Source organism: Coccidioides posadasii, chromosome 6 (genome assembly GCF_018416015.2).
Source record: "Coccidioides posadasii str. Silveira chromosome 6, complete sequence".
NCBI classification, from domain to species: domain Eukaryota; kingdom Fungi; phylum Ascomycota; class Eurotiomycetes; order Onygenales; family Onygenaceae; genus Coccidioides; species Coccidioides posadasii.
This window is the reverse complement of record NC_089412.1, coordinates 1-16,884: the sequence shown is the minus strand read 5'-3', so window position 1 is coordinate 16,884 and position 16,884 is coordinate 1. Positions and strand designations below refer to the sequence as shown.

The following is a 16,884-nucleotide window of genomic DNA, read 5'->3' as shown; positions in this document are numbered from 1 at the left end:
CGCCACTGCGGGATTTTTGTCATTGGGTGAAAGTGTTTGAGGTCGTATTCATAGGAGCGCGCACCAACATGGCTCTGGGGTGCTTCCTCAAGCAGTTCTTGTTGGTCAAGAGAACTTCGTCTGAGGGCTAGTTGTGCCAGACCGTGAGCCAAGGCAAATGGGCATGGTGATGATCTTGAGGGCCCGCGAATGAGATTTTGACAGGTGTCCTGGGGGCAGGAGAGGGATCATGGACTACGTCAGATCAGCCCGCGTTGCCGGGGACACGTGCGAAAGTACATCGCCCAAGAAGGTCGGAACCAGACCAGGGATATTGGAAATGGATACCAGAATCGTCGGGGCAGAGCACGCCAGAGGGGGAAGGATGGTGCAGGACCCAGATCCAGTGATGTAAGGGGGCCCTGGGAGGGGTGAGAGGAAGGACAAAGGGGCAGAGGGTGTGAAAAAGCCCAAGCATGCAGCGACACCTGAAGGCACGCGTAGAGTGCTAGAAGGGTAGAAGTGACAAACAGGTGAGCACCGGTGGAGGCGTGGGTGAAGGTAGGTGAAGGAGCAAGGAGGATGAAAGATCGAAAAACAGAGGGATTACAGCGCTGTATTTATACGCGACGGGCGGCGAGGGCAGGGCGGCGGCAGGGCGCTAGACTGGATCAGGGGCTGCCTGACTGAGGCGCTTTGATGGAGGACTCATATGCTTGTCATTCACTAAGCTACCTAAAGGGGAATCTCGGCTCCATACCAGAAAAAGGAGCTTTTCTGTTAGGTAATCCAACTAGCACCTCGCTCACGTGACCCACATAGGTTAGCCGAGATTCCCTTTTAGGTAGCTTAGTGAATGACAAGCATACGAGTCCTCCATCAAAGTCCTCCGCTGTCTGCATGCATCTCCCAAGTTCTCACTAACCACCACCCCTTTAGGGATTGATTATTCAGCTGTATAAAGAGAGACTACGTCCAGAAAATGGACCTTATCACTCAACACAGAATAAAGAAGGAGGCGCAAGGATTTATTGCCTCCATTGATCAATCTGCTGTCTGCGAGCTAGCAACACCATTCCATCCGGCGAAGAAGCGCCTGTCGAATATTTGGTGAAGTGAAGAAAGGCGGGTTCAATGTCTGCTTTCCAGTCGAATTTCAGATTCACCGGGTGAGAGATGGATGGTCTGAATCCCGATTCTGCCGCGCTTGGCTTTTCCAGAGGAAAAGCTACGCGGTGAAATTGCTACAGTTTGTCAGGCTGTCCTTTTATCTGTCAATGCAGTTTTAAATATGCACCTAGACATTTCTTGTGGCTCACATAAACCAACCATAGATTCATCGCGGAAAAATCTACAATATGTATCCCCTGCTTACATGGGTATTCAATTAAACAAGACAATCCACTTGGCCTCCCATTTATGCTGCTGGATTATGTGGAAGGAAGGTCCCTCTTCACTGTGGAAGTTTAAAAGCTTCCAGATCACGAACAGTGCGAATTTTTCAGCAAACTTGGTGATATCTATATCCAGCTGTTCCAGCACCAGTTTGACTGGATTGGCACTCTGACCTTGGATGCGGATGACGAGCATTGGATTTTTGATCACAATCAACCACTTTCAGTTATTAATGAACAACCAGACCCTTGCAGTAATTGAGCCATGCCACTGGATAGCACCTAGTCAAACATTTCATTCAACAATAGATTATGCCTATACAATGCACCAGGCTTTGCTTGATGACTTTTATCAGCAGAGAGACAGTATTATAGGCAAAGATGATGCCTGCTCATATCTACAGCTTGCACAAACTCCATCATTTTTGATGGAGTGGGTAAAGCCTGAATACAACTATGACCCATTCATTTTGATGCATGGTGATCTACAGTCTGCTAACATACTTGTTGATGATAACCTAAATATTGTCTCTGTGTTGGACTGGGAGTGGAGCTACACCATCCCTGTACAGATGTTTATTCCTCTCTCCTGGCTTGATGGCCTTGAGTTGGTAGGAAACGCAAAAATGCCCCACTGACTGCTCTATAAAAGCACACTGTTTACTTTGGAAATGGGAACAAGACAATGTGAGAGTGAATATCATCCAGAGTGTTGGTATCTTGACAACCTCCCATTGGCCAAAATATGGAGGAAAATCCTCCGATCTTCTGACCTTTTTATTGCACACGGGCTCTTGCAACCCCTTTACCTTGGTAACCTGTACTGGTCTGTGCTTGAATATGATTATTATGGGAATGACCAAATTCATTTTGAAAAGAGAATGAATGATTTCTTCAGCCTAGAGATACACAAGCCAGAGTTGGAAGCAGTACAGCAGAAACTTTAGGAACTTGAAGGGTTTGAAGTAGAATGTGATATGCTTGGAATTGAAAGAGAGAGACAAGAGACTGAAAAGAGTGGGAACAACCATTCAAACAATACCCTTGGGAAACCAAATGCTGATTCACCTGCATCTTTGCATTGTCTGAGAACTAGCCTCAAAAGCCTTGTACTGAAACTCCCATGGCTAACCCAAACAATGACACATTAGCACTGGGCATTTATCAGGACCACGCTCATTGCAGCTTGCTGTGTCATTATCATATGTCAGTGAAAGTGATCGAGCGTATTTGTTCAAGGCTGCAAAAGCTGAATGGAGGATTTGATTGCAACAATTCGATCAGTAGTATTGATAAAATCTTTCTGGTGCTGAGCTATCTCTTCATCAATTGTGAGTGTTGTCACGCCTGTGCGGGCGCCCCGCGCGTTGCGGGCGCTTGTTGAGAGCTGTTCTAACTCCTCGCAGTGCAGGTTGAGATCGTTTATGAAGCTATTAAGTTGGGCTAGGCGTGCTTTGAGTTGTTCGAGTTCCATTTTCTTCGCCTCCGGCTCAGCAATGATGTCTTGACCAGGCCTTCATCCCTAAGCATGTGGAGGTATCTAGAGTTCCTTAATCATTCTCTTGACCTCTGAAGTTTCTCGCCGTCCTTCCTCGTCAAACCCTCCCACTTCCATCTTAGATACGGCATCACAAACAAATTCATAACCGGCGAAAGCAACGCATCAAACACGCCCCAACCTCTCTTGGGCGACGGCCCCTGCATATTAGCAAACAAGACAGACGCCGCCATCGAGTCCTCGCAGATAATAAAGTCGCCTCTGTCAACTGCATGGATGATCAGACTCGCGACCTTGTCCGATGACGGGAACTTGGCCTTGAGCTGCTCGATCGGGTGGTTCAGCCCTGAATTGTCTTGTTAAGGGCTACTTTCGTTTGCTGCTCCTTCATGAAGCCTGGCGAGACGAAGTCGCCTGGGAACGCGATGTGGATTGAGTAGGTTGATGCCGCGCAGTCGTTGCGGAGCAGTTCTATCCGGAGTGTGTCCGCCAGGGCACGCACGGCGCACTTGGCCGCTGCGAGGCAACACGGCTGCCTCTCAGTTTACGCCGTCTCCCATCTATCATGACAACAAAGACTGCGACTTACTTGTGTAGGCAATTGAGCCCGGTAACCCTAAGAATGCAGCAGCACTGTTGATGAAGATGATCCGCCGGTGCCTCTGGCGGGTTGGTTTGCGTACTGATGCATCATCGGCGATCCAGATATCCAGCATGGATTTTGCGGCGTATGCGGCGGAATAGTAGTTATTCCGCATGCAATCTTCGAGGTCCTTTGCAGTGATATCAACAAAGAAGCCGTTTTGGCCATGGTTGCCACCGGCCACACAGTACAAAATATCTGCGGGCCGAGGCTGCCTCTTGAATGCCTCATCGACCTAGGGAAAGCAGATCAGTTGATCTACATTCCAGAGGTAATTAGCATCTGGATCGGGAAAAAGGCGATTACCATCTGGGCATCACCCATGTTGATAGTGACGGTGTTGATATCTTGGTTTCTGTTCGGACATGTCGCAAGGATTTCCTCCTTCGTTTCCTCTAGTGGAGCCGAACGGCGGGAGAAAAGGGTAATGTGAGCACCTGGCTATTATCAGTACAGAAGAGGGGTTCAAGTGGACGAATTGGTAACCCACCACGCGCGGCCAGCTGTTTGGAGATGGCTTTTCCCAATCCCCCAGACCCCCCAGTCACGAACACGGTCTGCTCATGATAATCGTGTTTGTATAAAGTCTCCAAGCAGAACACCTAGGATCAAGATATGGTCTCCTACCTTGCCAATCAGATCTTGTTTCATTTTCTTTCTCGCGTCAACTTTATCGGTTTCGGTCGCTTCCTGGTGACGGGCAAACTGGATGTGCTGGGAGAGATTCACGAGAGTTATTCTTCACCCGGGAATGAACAGCTGCTTTCAGGCTGGACGGGTCTTTATTCCGTTATCGTCCAAAGTTTCCATCCAGCGCAAGCTACTCCACGGTAGGTGGTGGTGTCAGCGAGAACGGCCCCCGACCCGCCGCCACGGGTCCCGCGCCCGGAGTTGCAGTGTGCTGCACCCATATATGCCTACGTTTTGTTCTTATTTTCCTTAATCCAAAGTTTTTAGATACATAATTTCAATCTAGCTCTGAGAAGAGTATATTGTGTGCCGCCAGGCATGGCGAGATCCGTGCCGTTCCCAACGGGGATGTTCAGCTGCACGAGGGGGAACAATGCCACGTCTTCGTTTTTGCAAGGTTGCGCCGCATTCGGGTTCGCAGACCCCATGATACCCAAACCTCTATTAGCAGTAGAAAGCAGCAAACAAAAAAAGAAAAAAAAAAAAAAAAAAATACAATCCAGACACAGAGAACAAAGGAAAGGGGGAAAAAATGCTGTTGACTGCCTCTAGGTACCTGGACAAGCAGCTAAACAACTCCTCGTCAATGGATAGGACCTTAGGGATTGGCGCAAAAGTGCGGGTTGTTTGGACCTTTCTCTGCAGGGAAGACAGTTCCAGCCAATCCAACCAGCATGCCCCCCTGTGAGCAAACAACCGAGCCGACACAGAAAACACCACCGGGCAACTTATGGGTCATCCTGCTTGGATCGCATGCAGGTACCAGGATGTATAATTATCGAGGCATTTAACTAACTAACCCAGTGATGCACAGGCCCATCACAACAGAGATCTGGAAGAATAAATGGCCCGATCCTGGAGTGAAACAAAAGGGGGTATTTCCAGATGCAACGCAGAAAATCTATTCAAGCTTTCGCAACTGCTCTTATTTGGCTCCTGCTCAGTCCCACAGGGCATTTTTCTGCCCACATGCTAAGGCGCCAAGGGCGTCCAAACTTCGCCCTCTCGCGGCTGATCGACTGATTGCCAGGCCTCCCCAGCTCCACAACGCCCACAAATCAACCCGCACGCTTGCTTGAGTAGTAATCACTCCGTCAGATTGAGGAAACTAGTTGATGTGCTCGGAGACTCGAGCTCCCATACTACAATGGGCCATTCAAAGGCCAACGCCAGTCCAGGTGCCGATATATCCCAGCTGCCAATCTAAAAGAACCGGACTTGGAAGAATACTTTGAAAAAGCTGAGGATGTTGAAATAGTGACGGAGACTGTGGAGTGACACTCTCCCGAAGAGCCAAATGGGGTGGACAATACTGAACCGACGCCAAAAAAGTCACTGTCCTGTAAACTTGCCTTCATAGGGCTTGCGGCGATCCTTTTGTTCTTCAGGTGGATGCAACTTGCCTGGGGATTGCCCTTCCAGTGAGCCATAACATTCTTCCTGATCTATATGCCACTCATGTCGAATCCTGATGCCCATAGATAGACAATAGCTGGTGAACTGAAGGGCACGAGTCTAGAGTCATTCTGGGCAAGCCTGGCCTACACCTTATGTGGTCTGGCAATGCAACTGGTTTGGGCCAGTATCTCCAACGCGTTCGGTCGAAAGCCCCCTCTCTATGTATCCATAGCATTGTTCTTTATCGGTTCCATCATTTTTGCTGTTGCACAAAATATGAGCACCATTATTGCTGGACGGGTCCTTCAAGGCCTCGGTGGTGGAGGAATTGACGTTCTGGTTCAGGTGATTCTTGCGGATATGACGACACTGGAGGAACGTTCAAAATATCTTGGCTTGATGTCCATTCCTACCGCCATTGGCATTATCATGGGGCCCATTATTGGCGCGCTTTTTGCTACATATGCTACCTGGAGATGGATTGGATGGGTCAACCTGCCATTTCTAGGAATCGGGACACCTTTGGTGTTCTTCTTCCTCAAGCTTCGACCCGTCCCGCTCGATGCTACGCTCTCCAGGAACTTGAACCGCCTCGACTGGATTGGTATGGCGCTCGTTGTTGTTGGAATCACGATTTTTGTTGTACCACTCAGTTGGGCGGGCTCTTTATTTCCATGGGTCTCCTGGCAAACTCTCCTTCCAATGTTCTTGGGAGTTGCAGTGCTTGTTGTCTTTATCCTCTACGAGGCAAGGCCTGCGGCGCCCATCATTCCCCATCGACTCTTCCACTCAAAGACCGGAAATGTGATGCTGGTAGGAGGCTTCATCCATGGCATGGTTCTGGTCTCCCTTTTACAATACTTGCCCTTGCTCTACCAAGCCGTGGAGCTCGAGACCGCAATCTTATCTGCTGTCTCCCTGCTGCCCACTGTCGTTGTCAGTGTGGTATTCGCGGCCATCTCAATGATGATGGTCCCCTTTTTCGGAGGATATGTATGGCTTCTACAACTTTCATGGGCCATCCTTACGCTGGGAACCGGCTTGTTGGCCCTCTTTGATGTGGGGTCCTCGTCAGCCATGCTGTACGGGCTTCCAATTCTCTGGGGGCAGGGCGTTGTGTTACTATGTCTCAATATTCTCCCCATGCAAGCGAGTGTCAAGAATGTCGACGACACAGGCTCAGCTATCGGGCAGTTTCTCACCATTCGCATGTTTGGAGGTCTTATCGGCCTCACAATCTCTTCAGCAATTTTCAACAATGTTTTCGCAAAGTCAATCTCTGATACTACAGTCCAGTTGACGGGAGCCTTAGTACCTCTGAAAGATGTCTCCAATGCTGTGAACTTCATTGACAAGTTGAGATCATTAGAAGTCTCTCTTACAACACTGCATCAGGTTTTGAGAGTCTATCTGAAGTGCTTCCAGACGATTTTTTATACAATGACCGGCCTGAGTGGACTGGGATTGATGACTTCAGTGTTCCTGGATGACATTGAGCTGAAGGGGCAGAACCTTGGGAGTCAGCGCTTTGAGGAATAGTCAAAGAGAGGGAAGGATAGCCCCTCATGTTGATATTACATGTAAATGAATGGATATAAAAGAATCTTTGCTAATACCATGCAAAACTCACTGATTTCATACTCCTTCTAGTTACCTCATCATTAGAATTGTAAATGTCCATTTATTCCCAAAGATATTTGGAGATAGTAAGTGCAATTGGCTTAAAATATTTAATTCGTAACTTGCTTATGTTGTCATGGTGCCATGATGGCCTGCGGGCTGCAAGAACAAATCCCATGTTTGTAAGGAGTGGATATCGGCCGCCTCCAGAAAATGGTCCAATTCTCTTGTGGCCTCAGCAAAACTCCAGGTGAAAGGGGCTTTGCATCAAATAGCATTGCGGTCTCGAGTCAACCTCGCGATCGGAACCCGCAAGACCAAAGGTTACGCTAGACGGGATCCGAGATTAACCACCCAGGGTCTTTCTAATGAAAGGTCTGGAACTTTGACAATCATCATGAGATAAAATCGGGATAGAATGTAAATGATACAGTGCCTTTATTGATCCATAAAGTTTTCACTTCCATTGAAGGAACTTGGTTATCCTGACTCTCCTCTCAACTCTTATCTATTTCCGCCGCTAACGTATCATCGGGTAATTTTCAAAGTCTCACCCATGTGGCGAGTTCCCACGGATATTCCCCAAGTCGCTGTCCCCAATGGGCTTAAACTTGCGGAAGTGACAATGGACACACCGTTGGATGAAGTATTCAAGCATTGGAAGGAAAGCGGCGCAGTCATCCTGAAAAAATATACTTACCCCAGCGGAAGCGAGCCAGATCACGACCGAACTGGAATCGTGCCTCGACTCTATCCAAAGAGGCTCATTAGTTCCCCATCCCGACCTCTCAGCCTTCCACGGCCCCAAAACCAAGCGAGCGGGTGATCTTATTAACCACAGCGCCACCTTCCGAGAGCAGATTCTTGAAATGACTTTATTCACGCCATCTGCAAGCGATGCTTCAGCGAAGGCGGGCATAATGGAGACTACTGGCTCTCAACAGCCTCGACTCTCAATGCGTCAGGACCACAGCCGCCGCAGGTGTTGCATCGCGATTTGACGTCCTATCCACCATACGCCCAGCTCGGACCCGAGGGCACAGAGGCTAAGATCAGCTTCCTCTTTGCGTTTTCCGACTTTAGGGAAGACAACGGCGCAACGCGAATCATCCCGGGAAGCAACAAATGGCCCTTCCACCAGCGCGGCAATATGAAGCAGACGATCCCAGCGGAAATGAAAAAGGGCGACTGTCTGCTAATTGGTGGGAAGGTGATCCACGGAATGGGCGAGAACAAAACCGAGACAGAGAGGAAATGTATCCAGCTGACCGTTGTTCCGAGTTTCCTGACTCCCTCGGAAGCGCAACCTTTCATTATCAAATTGGAGACGGTAAAGAAGTTGTCGAAGCGCGCGCAGCGGTTCGTAGGGTTCAGGTCGCAGTATCCTCGGGGCTCGCCGGGACTGTGGACGAAGGATTACATTGATCTGGCGTTGCATTTGGGGCTGGATGATTTTCAGGGTACGATGAAAGATTTGCAGCATGTGATTGACCAGCCCAAGCAGTGGGATATGATTGATTATGACAATTTGGAGACCGAGAAGTCAGCTGATATCTCATGCTGAAATGGAGTCACGCTCCACAAGTCCTGTTGAGCCTTTCTTTCTCAGACAATTCTCTCCTATGTCAAAGTTCTTCCTTCCTGCTCATCCCTTTCTGCACATTCTTGTAGACATATTTGCGAATTTGGCCTTTGACCATTGTCAAAACAATATCTTCGTAACATGCCTCTACAATTGAATTGGCCACCCTAAACCGCCCAAAAGTCATGCAGACCATGGATATGGGCAACGGTTCTGGCCCAGGCACTCGCGTGAAGTTCAGGAAGGTTGCCACATTAATTGAGAGGATGTATGTAGGTAAGCCATTGGGGGGTGTGTTGAAAAATCAGGAGATTGCCTCACTTCAAGCCTCGATCGAGCACATTAAGACAACAAAATGGCGCAAAATTCTCAGTGTAAATGTGAGATTTATGCAATTTAAATATGTACTGGCCAGCGGAGAGGATCATGCTACTATAGTAGCTGAACAGCAGGATAATGAGATTGTTGAAGATGAGGAGGATGAAGTTGAAAAACACTCCATAATAAGGTTCTGGCAGAGCAGTTGGCATTAAGTTAAGTAACCAACTAACAAACTTACTACTAACTAGCGGTTAGATGGTTTAGTGTGGGTCAGGTGATCACCCAGGTTGCTGCCTGGTTACCACCAAGCCGCCAAATAACCTGTTTGGACCAGGGAAGGGTTGTGTTGGAGCATGGAAAACTGATCTTGGTTGTGCTTGCTACAAAAGTGGCTAGTGAGATCTCATCTCTTACAGTGAGATGGAGCTTTGGCAGCGGAAAAAAGTCGGACCGCGAGTGATCACATGAGGTCACGTGCGCGCTAAGCCCAAAAGGGGTTAGGGTGCGCGAACACTCCCACTCACTCTCAGGGCAACAGATTCACTAGCTAAGAGGAAGCTTCAAAACAAACAAGGCCATGGGATGCCCTTTGGCATAAATGACTGTATCATCACCCATATGAACCATGTTTGGTGTAGAGAAACGTTTGGTAATTTTGTAGAACATCCAAAGTGTTCACAAACAAATTTGTAGCACCAGTATCAAGAAGATAACTCAGGGAGTCTCTTACCAGACTTCTTCTGTTTATATATGATGCTTTTGCTGTGAGGGCAAAGTGGTCTTTGGAATCTTGATTGAGGTATTGAGAGGGGTTTGAGAAAGACTTTGACACAGGTGGTTGAGAAGAGTGGAATTGTTACAAACATAGACCTAGACCAACGAAGCATCGGACGACGTCGGATGTTCAGGGGTACTCACATGACCCCAACTCTGAACGTATAAGGAACGTATTGCAGTTACCTGCTGCCCCACCAAAATTTGGTGGGGTGGAAGGTATCTCCTATTATTCAATAAACAGCCTGGCTCCCACTTTTTTTCAAATCAAATCTCTCCAAATTCAAAACATCAAATTTGCCCACCATGCCTCCAGAGAAATCTCTCTCCATGATAAGCTTGTTACGCGAATTCAAGCTCTTGCTTTGATCTCTTATGGAATTCCTATCTTAGATGTTTCTCATAACCTCCAGATTCCTCTTTCTACCCTCTATGACATTCAAAAGCGAGCAAAAGACCGTGGCTTTGATCCCAAGAATGACCTTCGAATTTCTCTCAGTTATGTGGAAGATGCTCCTAGATCAGGCCGGCCGAAGGAAATAAGCACCAAAGAAGCTGGAATCATTGCCTCTGTGACTAAGAGCCGCTCCGGAAGGGAGAAATCTACTGAGATTCTGGCATTCGAAGCTGGTATATCCCATTCAAGTGTTTTGCGAATTCTTAAGAAACATGGCTTTGTTATTGCCAAACCAACTTGGAAACCAGGTCTAACTGAATCTGCAAGGAAAAAAAGGCTCAGATCCTGCCTTGCCCGTAAGGACTGGACCCTAGAGGACTGGAAAAATGTTGTCTGGACTGATGAAACTTCTGTGGTTCTTGGGCATAGAAGAGGAGCAGTTCGTGTATGGAGAAGACCCTCAGAAGCTTATGATCCTACCTGTATACACCGGTGATGGAAAAAGTCCTCAGATTTCATGTTTTGGGGCTGCTTTATGTACGAGAAGAAGGGACCCTGCCATATTTGGGAACCAGAGACTGCAGCAGCCAAACATCAAGGTCAAAAGGAACTGAATGCCTTGAATATTGACTGTGAGATAAAGGCAAGAGAGGAATGGGAGCTTGTCAATGGGATTCATCGCCTACGAATTCGCCCAAACTGTGGAAAAAAGCCAACTTTCAAATTCACTGTCAAAATGGCAAGCTTGTTCGACGAGGCAAGGGGGAGTTGATTGGTATAGGTATCAGAAGGTGTTAAGATTCTATCATCTTACTATTGAATTCTCTAGCTAATCTGATACTTCTTTCATTCTAGGAGGTCCTTCTTGCCAAATTATTCCCTTTCGTCAAGGAGTGCCTTGAATCCCGACCCAATACTGTTGTCCTAGAAGGTGGAGCTCCAGCACATACCCATTTCTACCAACAAGAGCTCTACAACATACACAAGATCAACTGCTTACTTGGCCTGGCAATTCACCAGATTTGAATATGATTAAGCCTGCCTGGATGTGGCTCAAGCGACGTACAACTGCTAAAGGCGCCCCACAAGAATCTAAGACTGCTGAACATGAATGGAAGAAAGCCTGGGAAGAGCTGCCACAAGCAAAGATTCAACAGTGGGTAGAGCGGATTCCACATCATATTCAAGAGGTTATATGCTTTGAAGGGGGTAATGAGTATAGAGAGGGTGGTTATAAGGCGCCTCGCGTATGGAAGGGTCAACGGCAGGATCTTGGGGCGGATTCTTGGGCAGCTGGTCTAGAGACTTTGGAAGCTGCTGAAGCTCTAGCTGCTCTATATAATTTGGGTAGAGAGGATCCTTGGGAGGATACTGAAGATGAGGATTTGGAACAGGATTCAGATGAGAGTAACTAGTCAATTTCAGGGGTACTTGAGTTTCCTAGCAAATTTGGTGGGGTAGTAGGTATTTGTAAAACAGTATTGTCTGCATAAGCTTTCCGGGTTCCACCCCTCCGTATGCGAGGACTGAATTCAAGGGCTTTTCGTGGCCGTAGAGAGGAGAGGGAGGAGGATCCGGAAGGATCGTCGTCACTTGTGTTTTCAATGATCTGCTGAACAGCAGCAGCCACGGCACATAATGTATGCCCTGTATGTGCTTCTGGCCATTTGTAAAATTTTCAGGACAGCCATTGAGCCACCCAAGAAACGGCGGTGAAGGTCTAACGTGGCCTTGATGTTGTAAAATCTAGAAATTGGAGCTTCTGATTTGCTCTCTTGTAGAACGCCTCTTCGAGCGGCTACTGAAGATTTAATTTAATTATCTTTGACCGCTTGTTCATGTAGCTCAGATAGCCAGTTATTGGCTCGAATATACCGATAATCGGGCCCCCGAGTCTGGAGGCGACACTGTAGCTAGAGGAACAGACCCCTTTGAAGGAATCTAGAGATTCGACAATGTATTTGATCAGTCTTTTGCTTTTCTTGATGATTAGGAAGAGAGGAGGAGAGAGAGAGAGGCCGTATTTATGCTCAGCTTTCTAAGTGAAGGGAATAGGGGTCATGTAAGTGAGGCCTATAAGTGACTCGTTCGACTGAATTTATCGCGAGAAAAGGTAAAATTGAATTCCCCTTCACTTTGCAATTGCTTTACTACCCAATTTTTGAAGGTAAGAAGAACGATTGCGCGGTGAAGGAGCTCATAACCTGTTGGAGCATGGAAATCTAATCTTGGTTGTTGTGCTACAAAAGCGGCTAGCGAGATCTCATCTCTTACGGTGAGATCCATATCGGGATTTCGTTGGTCCGAAAAACCCTTTCGTTTCCGAGATCTCACGGTAACCTAATTAGGAATCGTGCGAGAACCATAATCCAAATAGAGAACTGTTGGAGCACTGTATGATTTCTATCACCCTTCTGAAAATGCTTCCTTTCGGGAAATGAGCTCAGTTCTAACATGTAACTGAAATTTGAACCATGAGATTGGGGTTTCGTTTCAAATTGAAAGAACCTTTTCTTAATTCTGAAAACTAGGTAACTCCTGTAGTTACACAATTCCCGCTTTATAGATCACCCCAACCGAAAAAACCAATTTTGGAATCCTTCACTGCTAACATTGGAAGTAACATTTGCATCAGCTTTTTCAGCATTCTCATTTTCAGCACTCTTCTCATTGGCATCCTTGTTACTGGTATCCTTGTTGCTGTTGTGCTATGGCACGACGTGAGATGTAAACTTGGTTGTTATTTCTAAGTCCCACAGTGCTCGTGAGCTACTATGCTACCTAACTAACTATGACTCAGCTGGTTGATCATGCTGTCAACTCCTCCCTCTTTGGTCACACAGTATTATGACGTGCGATCTTCTGTCTCGATTAGAATCTCTCTGAGAGACCTTCTCGGTGGAATAGCGTGTCACCGGAGCTAACCTCTGGTATTTTTTTTCGCCCTGGCAGATTTTGCTCATAATGCGGGGATTCAAATTGGCAATTTAAGGTTGCAGGGTGGATAGGTCTGTGTGGATCTTTTTGTTAAGCCTCCCACAAATTCGCCGGCATTTTCTTTTTTTTTTTTTTTTCGGTGGGGGGGAAAAAACACGGTTGCCGAACCGTGTTTGACACAGATAACATTTACTCTAATAACATCGCAATCTCAAAGAAACCCAACGATAGCGGATTAACTGTCCTTATTCTCAGTCGCGATTCTGTAGACCTCATTTGCGGCATATTGGCCAAGAATGTCAAGAGATCCGATGCTCATCATCTCCAGTATGGGCAGATCAAAATAGAAGACCTGCTTGATCCAAGCGCGCAGTTCAAGAGCCACCAATGAGTCAAGCCCAAGATCAAGCAAGGGCAAGCTTGTTTTGAGCCCTTCATGGTGTTTGAGTAAAAGATCGAGGAGCTTCTTGCCAATTTCCACTGCAAAGAGCTTCGCTGCTTCTGACGACTTGAGAATGGAAGGGTCCGCTTTAGCACTGCTCAGGTAGGACTTCAGAATATCCGTCGAGGCTGCTGTGGCAGCAACTGTAGCCTTGTTGTGATAAGACGCCATACGGCGGTCCTTCTTCCAGATCACATAGTTGCTAGGGTCATTCAATGGGATGAGCAAGGCAAGGCCGACGAGGAAGGTATCCTTGTGGACGAAATAAGAAGAGTTCTTCGAAGTCACAGTAAGAGCACTTTCGGCGGCTTGTTCGGTTTGTTGTGAACTAGCATGCAGATTGCCATGGCGTCAATGACCTTCTGTTCCAGAACAGGCTTGAAGCCGCTCCGCGACATCTTACCCATCATGCCTGGTGGTCCGAAATCCAGCCAACGTCCTCGACGGCTCCCATGTCAACCACAGAAGCGGCGAGACCCAGGCCATTGCGGCACTGGGCGAACGCATCAAGGAAGCTGTTTCCACTCGCATAGTTGGCTTGGCCGCTTGTCCAACAATGCCAGACACCGAGCTGAACATCACAAAGATGTTGAGATCAACCCCCGCTGCCACAGAAGCATTGTGGAGGTTCCATGTGCTTAAACCTTGGGTGCCGTAGACGCCGTCCATTCGTCAGAGCTCATTTTGGTAAAGTTCTCGTTCGCAACCACCATCGACATCTGCACAACACTTTAAGGGGATAGGTTGCTGCAGAAATGGTTCTTTCCACGTCCTTGAGCTTCGTGGTATCGCCGCTCGCGAGCTTGACAGTGCAACACATCGACTCGAGCTCGTGGAAAAAGCGTCATCTTTGGTGGTAAGGCCAGCGCTGCGGGACATGTATATAAGTTCGCGGGCGCCATGGTCGACCATCCAGGTGGACACGGCACGACCAATTCCGCCAAGAACACCAACCATAAGGTACGAGGCGAACTCCTTGAAGGCAATCTTTAGAGCTCTTTTGGTGGTCTCAGATCCCAATTCGGCGTCTCCTCCAGCATTCTTGATCGAAACGCCGAGGCGACCGATGTGTTGTCCCTTCTCCATGAATCGGAATGCATCTTGGGTCTGAGCTGCGGGGAAAATTGTTATAGGCAGCGGGGAGATGAATCCTTTGTTGTAGAAATCCAAGATGGAAAATATCAAGGCTCTAGCGATGTGAATCCTCTTCTAAAGCCCTGTCAATGTCAACACAGCAGTAATTGCGATTTGCCAAGAATGGCTTCATGTCGAGTTTGCCATCCCCAATCAAGTCTTGCTTTCCAATTTCAAGTAATGTTCCGAATTCCGCAACGCAACTCCATGTGGCATGTAAGAGCTCGCCTGAGAGCGAGTTGAGAATGAAGTCCATGCCACGCCTTTCGTTTCACGCATAACGCCATCCACGAATGACTTGTCACGGGAGTTAAAGATCCGGTTTTTCTCGGAATGTGACAGTGGTCCATCAAGTACTTGACTTTCTCGTCGCTGCCAACTGTAACGTACAACTCTGCCTCCAGCATTTGGGCAACCTGGATAGCTGCCAGACCCACGCCACCACACGCGCTGTGAATCAGGACGGACTACGTCGAGAGAGATTGGTTAGCCAATGCCATGCTGAGTAACATTATGATATATGAGTTTCCATACCACTCACCTGACCCTTCGTAACACGCCCGACGTTTACAATGGAGTGAATCGCGGTGAAATACGGGATCAGCATCGTCCCAGCCTGGTCAAAAGTGAGGCTGTCGGGAATTCGCGCGCAAACAGCAGCCAAGGTAGTTGTGTATGTCGAAAAGGCGTCTTTTTACAGAAGCAAACCACTCGATCTCCTACTTGAAGGTCGTCTGGGCTGACGTCCGCTCCCACACGGGTAACCATGCCAGCGGCTTCAATTCCGAACAGGCGGACTGGAAGTTCAACAATGCCCAGTGCGACCAAAATGTCCTGGAATTAGAATGTTAGAAAAACGCCACTTAACCTAGAAAGGATCTTTAACTCACCCTGAAGTTCAATCCAGCTGAGTAGACCTGGACCTCCACTTCATCGTTTTCGAGGTCCTTTCGTTCATGTCGCTCATAATACAGACTGTTGACCCGTCCCGGTGAACGGACATTCAGCGTGGCCATCTCATTTGGCCGGTCCGAAACTAGGAGCTCATCGGTTAAGGCAAAAGGATGGAAGCGTGCGACTTGGACGCGGGTTGTTGAAAATGGCCCATTCGAAATCTGGATTCAGTTCCTCGTCACCTTGGCGCGACTGGAACTTCGCTAGCACCTGGAGGAGACGGTCAATAGATTTGGGATTGTCGAAAGCGTCGACCTGGCAGATTGCCAAATCGGCCAGCCGCTCTGTTCGGATGGTTCTGGCGAGGCCGAGAACTTGTGCGTATCGGGGATCACGACATCCGATGTCGATGAGATGGGTCGCCCAGAGCATACCAGAACCATGTTCTTGGAGGCCGAGAAGTAAAGTCTTGAAAGATAGGAAGCGTGCTTCGTCGATATCATGGAAAAAGGGCTGCTCGATGTCTAAGAGCGAAATCATGTCCTGTCCAGCTGGCGGGATATCGCCTAATCTGCACTTGATACCTCATAGCCATCTTTTTCGAGCTGGTTCAGATGTGTGTAACAGCAGATCTTTCCTCATCGACAAGAACGGTGACCTTCTTGATTGGTGTCTCACGGATGGGCCTTGCGACAAAGGAGGTTGTGACTTGGTGAGGGGCTTCGGCATCTAGAACCACAGCTTCGGGTTTGCCAAACCCGACAGCAGCAAGCACCAATTCCAATTCTTCCTTACTTAGATACGGCGGCTTGATTGGCCCGCCCTCAGTACCCGACCACCAAGTTGGGAGCGCACCTAGCACATAATCTACCCATCTGGATGACGGGCAAAGCTCCTGCAAGAATAATCTGCCGTCGGGGCGGAGGAGCTTCCTCAGGTTAGCTAGGCTTTCCTGAGCATTCTTGGTCTTGTGAAGAGAGTGGACGGCGAGGACGAGGTCGTACTCATTTCCTCGAATCCCTGTTCGATAGGATCCTGGCAGATGTCCAGACTTGCGAAGTCCATGTTTGGGAACAGCTTTTCTTGAGTTTCTGTCGCCAGGTAGCCCGGGGTAGTCAACATGTACTTGGCACAGAGAATCTCCCCATCAGTGCGTCGTGAGATCCTCGACGATCTCGCGG

General features: G+C 48.1%; 7 protein-coding genes across 7 annotated transcripts; 2 read left to right on the top strand and 5 right to left on the bottom strand.

Moving 5' to 3' along the window:
- Positions 1 to 3,211: 3,211 nt before the first annotated feature.
- D8B26_008382 (uncharacterized protein) lies at positions 3,212 to 4,327 on the bottom strand (the record flags this gene model as incomplete). The annotated part of the gene is made up of 5 exons (XM_066125832.1): positions 4,142 to 4,327; positions 4,005 to 4,071; positions 3,821 to 3,951; positions 3,461 to 3,749; positions 3,212 to 3,387 (listed from the first exon to the last, which is right to left on the bottom strand). The coding sequence occupies exons 1-5, from the start codon at positions 4,163 to 4,165 to the stop codon at positions 3,212 to 3,214; spliced, it is 687 nt and encodes a 228-aa protein (XP_065981916.1). The 5' UTR covers positions 4,166 to 4,327.
- A 1,440-nt stretch (positions 4,328 to 5,767) lies between these two features.
- D8B26_008381 (uncharacterized protein) lies at positions 5,768 to 7,141 on the top strand (the record flags this gene model as incomplete). The annotated part of the gene is made up of 1 exon (XM_066125831.1): positions 5,768 to 7,141. The coding sequence occupies one exon, from the start codon at positions 5,768 to 5,770 to the stop codon at positions 7,139 to 7,141; it is 1,374 nt and encodes a 457-aa protein (XP_065981915.1).
- A 637-nt stretch (positions 7,142 to 7,778) lies between these two features.
- D8B26_008380 (uncharacterized protein) lies at positions 7,779 to 8,786 on the top strand (the record flags this gene model as incomplete). Its single annotated transcript, XM_066125830.1, has 2 exons — positions 7,779 to 8,044; positions 8,129 to 8,786. The coding sequence occupies 2 exons, from the start codon at positions 7,779 to 7,781 to the stop codon at positions 8,784 to 8,786; spliced, it is 924 nt and encodes a 307-aa protein (XP_065981914.1).
- A 4,682-nt stretch (positions 8,787 to 13,468) lies between these two features.
- D8B26_008379 (uncharacterized protein) lies at positions 13,469 to 14,206 on the bottom strand (the record flags this gene model as incomplete). Its single annotated transcript, XM_066125829.1, has 2 exons — positions 13,469 to 14,003; positions 14,079 to 14,206. 2 exons carry the CDS (start codon positions 14,204 to 14,206, stop codon positions 13,469 to 13,471), a joined length of 663 nt encoding a protein of 220 aa, XP_065981913.1.
- A 141-nt stretch (positions 14,207 to 14,347) lies between these two features.
- Positions 14,348 to 15,825, bottom strand: D8B26_008378 (uncharacterized protein; the record flags this gene model as incomplete). The annotated part of the gene is made up of 5 exons (XM_066125828.1): positions 14,348 to 14,884; positions 15,115 to 15,276; positions 15,351 to 15,425; positions 15,518 to 15,643; positions 15,700 to 15,825. 5 exons carry the CDS (start codon positions 15,823 to 15,825, stop codon positions 14,348 to 14,350), a joined length of 1,026 nt encoding a protein of 341 aa, XP_065981912.1.
- A 28-nt stretch (positions 15,826 to 15,853) lies between these two features.
- On the bottom strand, positions 15,854 to 16,243 carry D8B26_008377 (uncharacterized protein; the record flags this gene model as incomplete). The annotated part of the gene is made up of 1 exon (XM_066125827.1): positions 15,854 to 16,243. One exon carries the CDS (start codon positions 16,241 to 16,243, stop codon positions 15,854 to 15,856), a length of 390 nt encoding a protein of 129 aa, XP_065981911.1.
- Positions 16,244 to 16,313: 70 nt separating this feature from the next.
- D8B26_008376 (uncharacterized protein) lies at positions 16,314 to 16,768 on the bottom strand (the record flags this gene model as incomplete). Its single annotated transcript, XM_066125826.1, has 2 exons — positions 16,314 to 16,645; positions 16,708 to 16,768. The coding sequence occupies 2 exons, from the start codon at positions 16,766 to 16,768 to the stop codon at positions 16,314 to 16,316; spliced, it is 393 nt and encodes a 130-aa protein (XP_065981910.1).
- Positions 16,769 to 16,884: the final 116 nt, after the last annotated feature.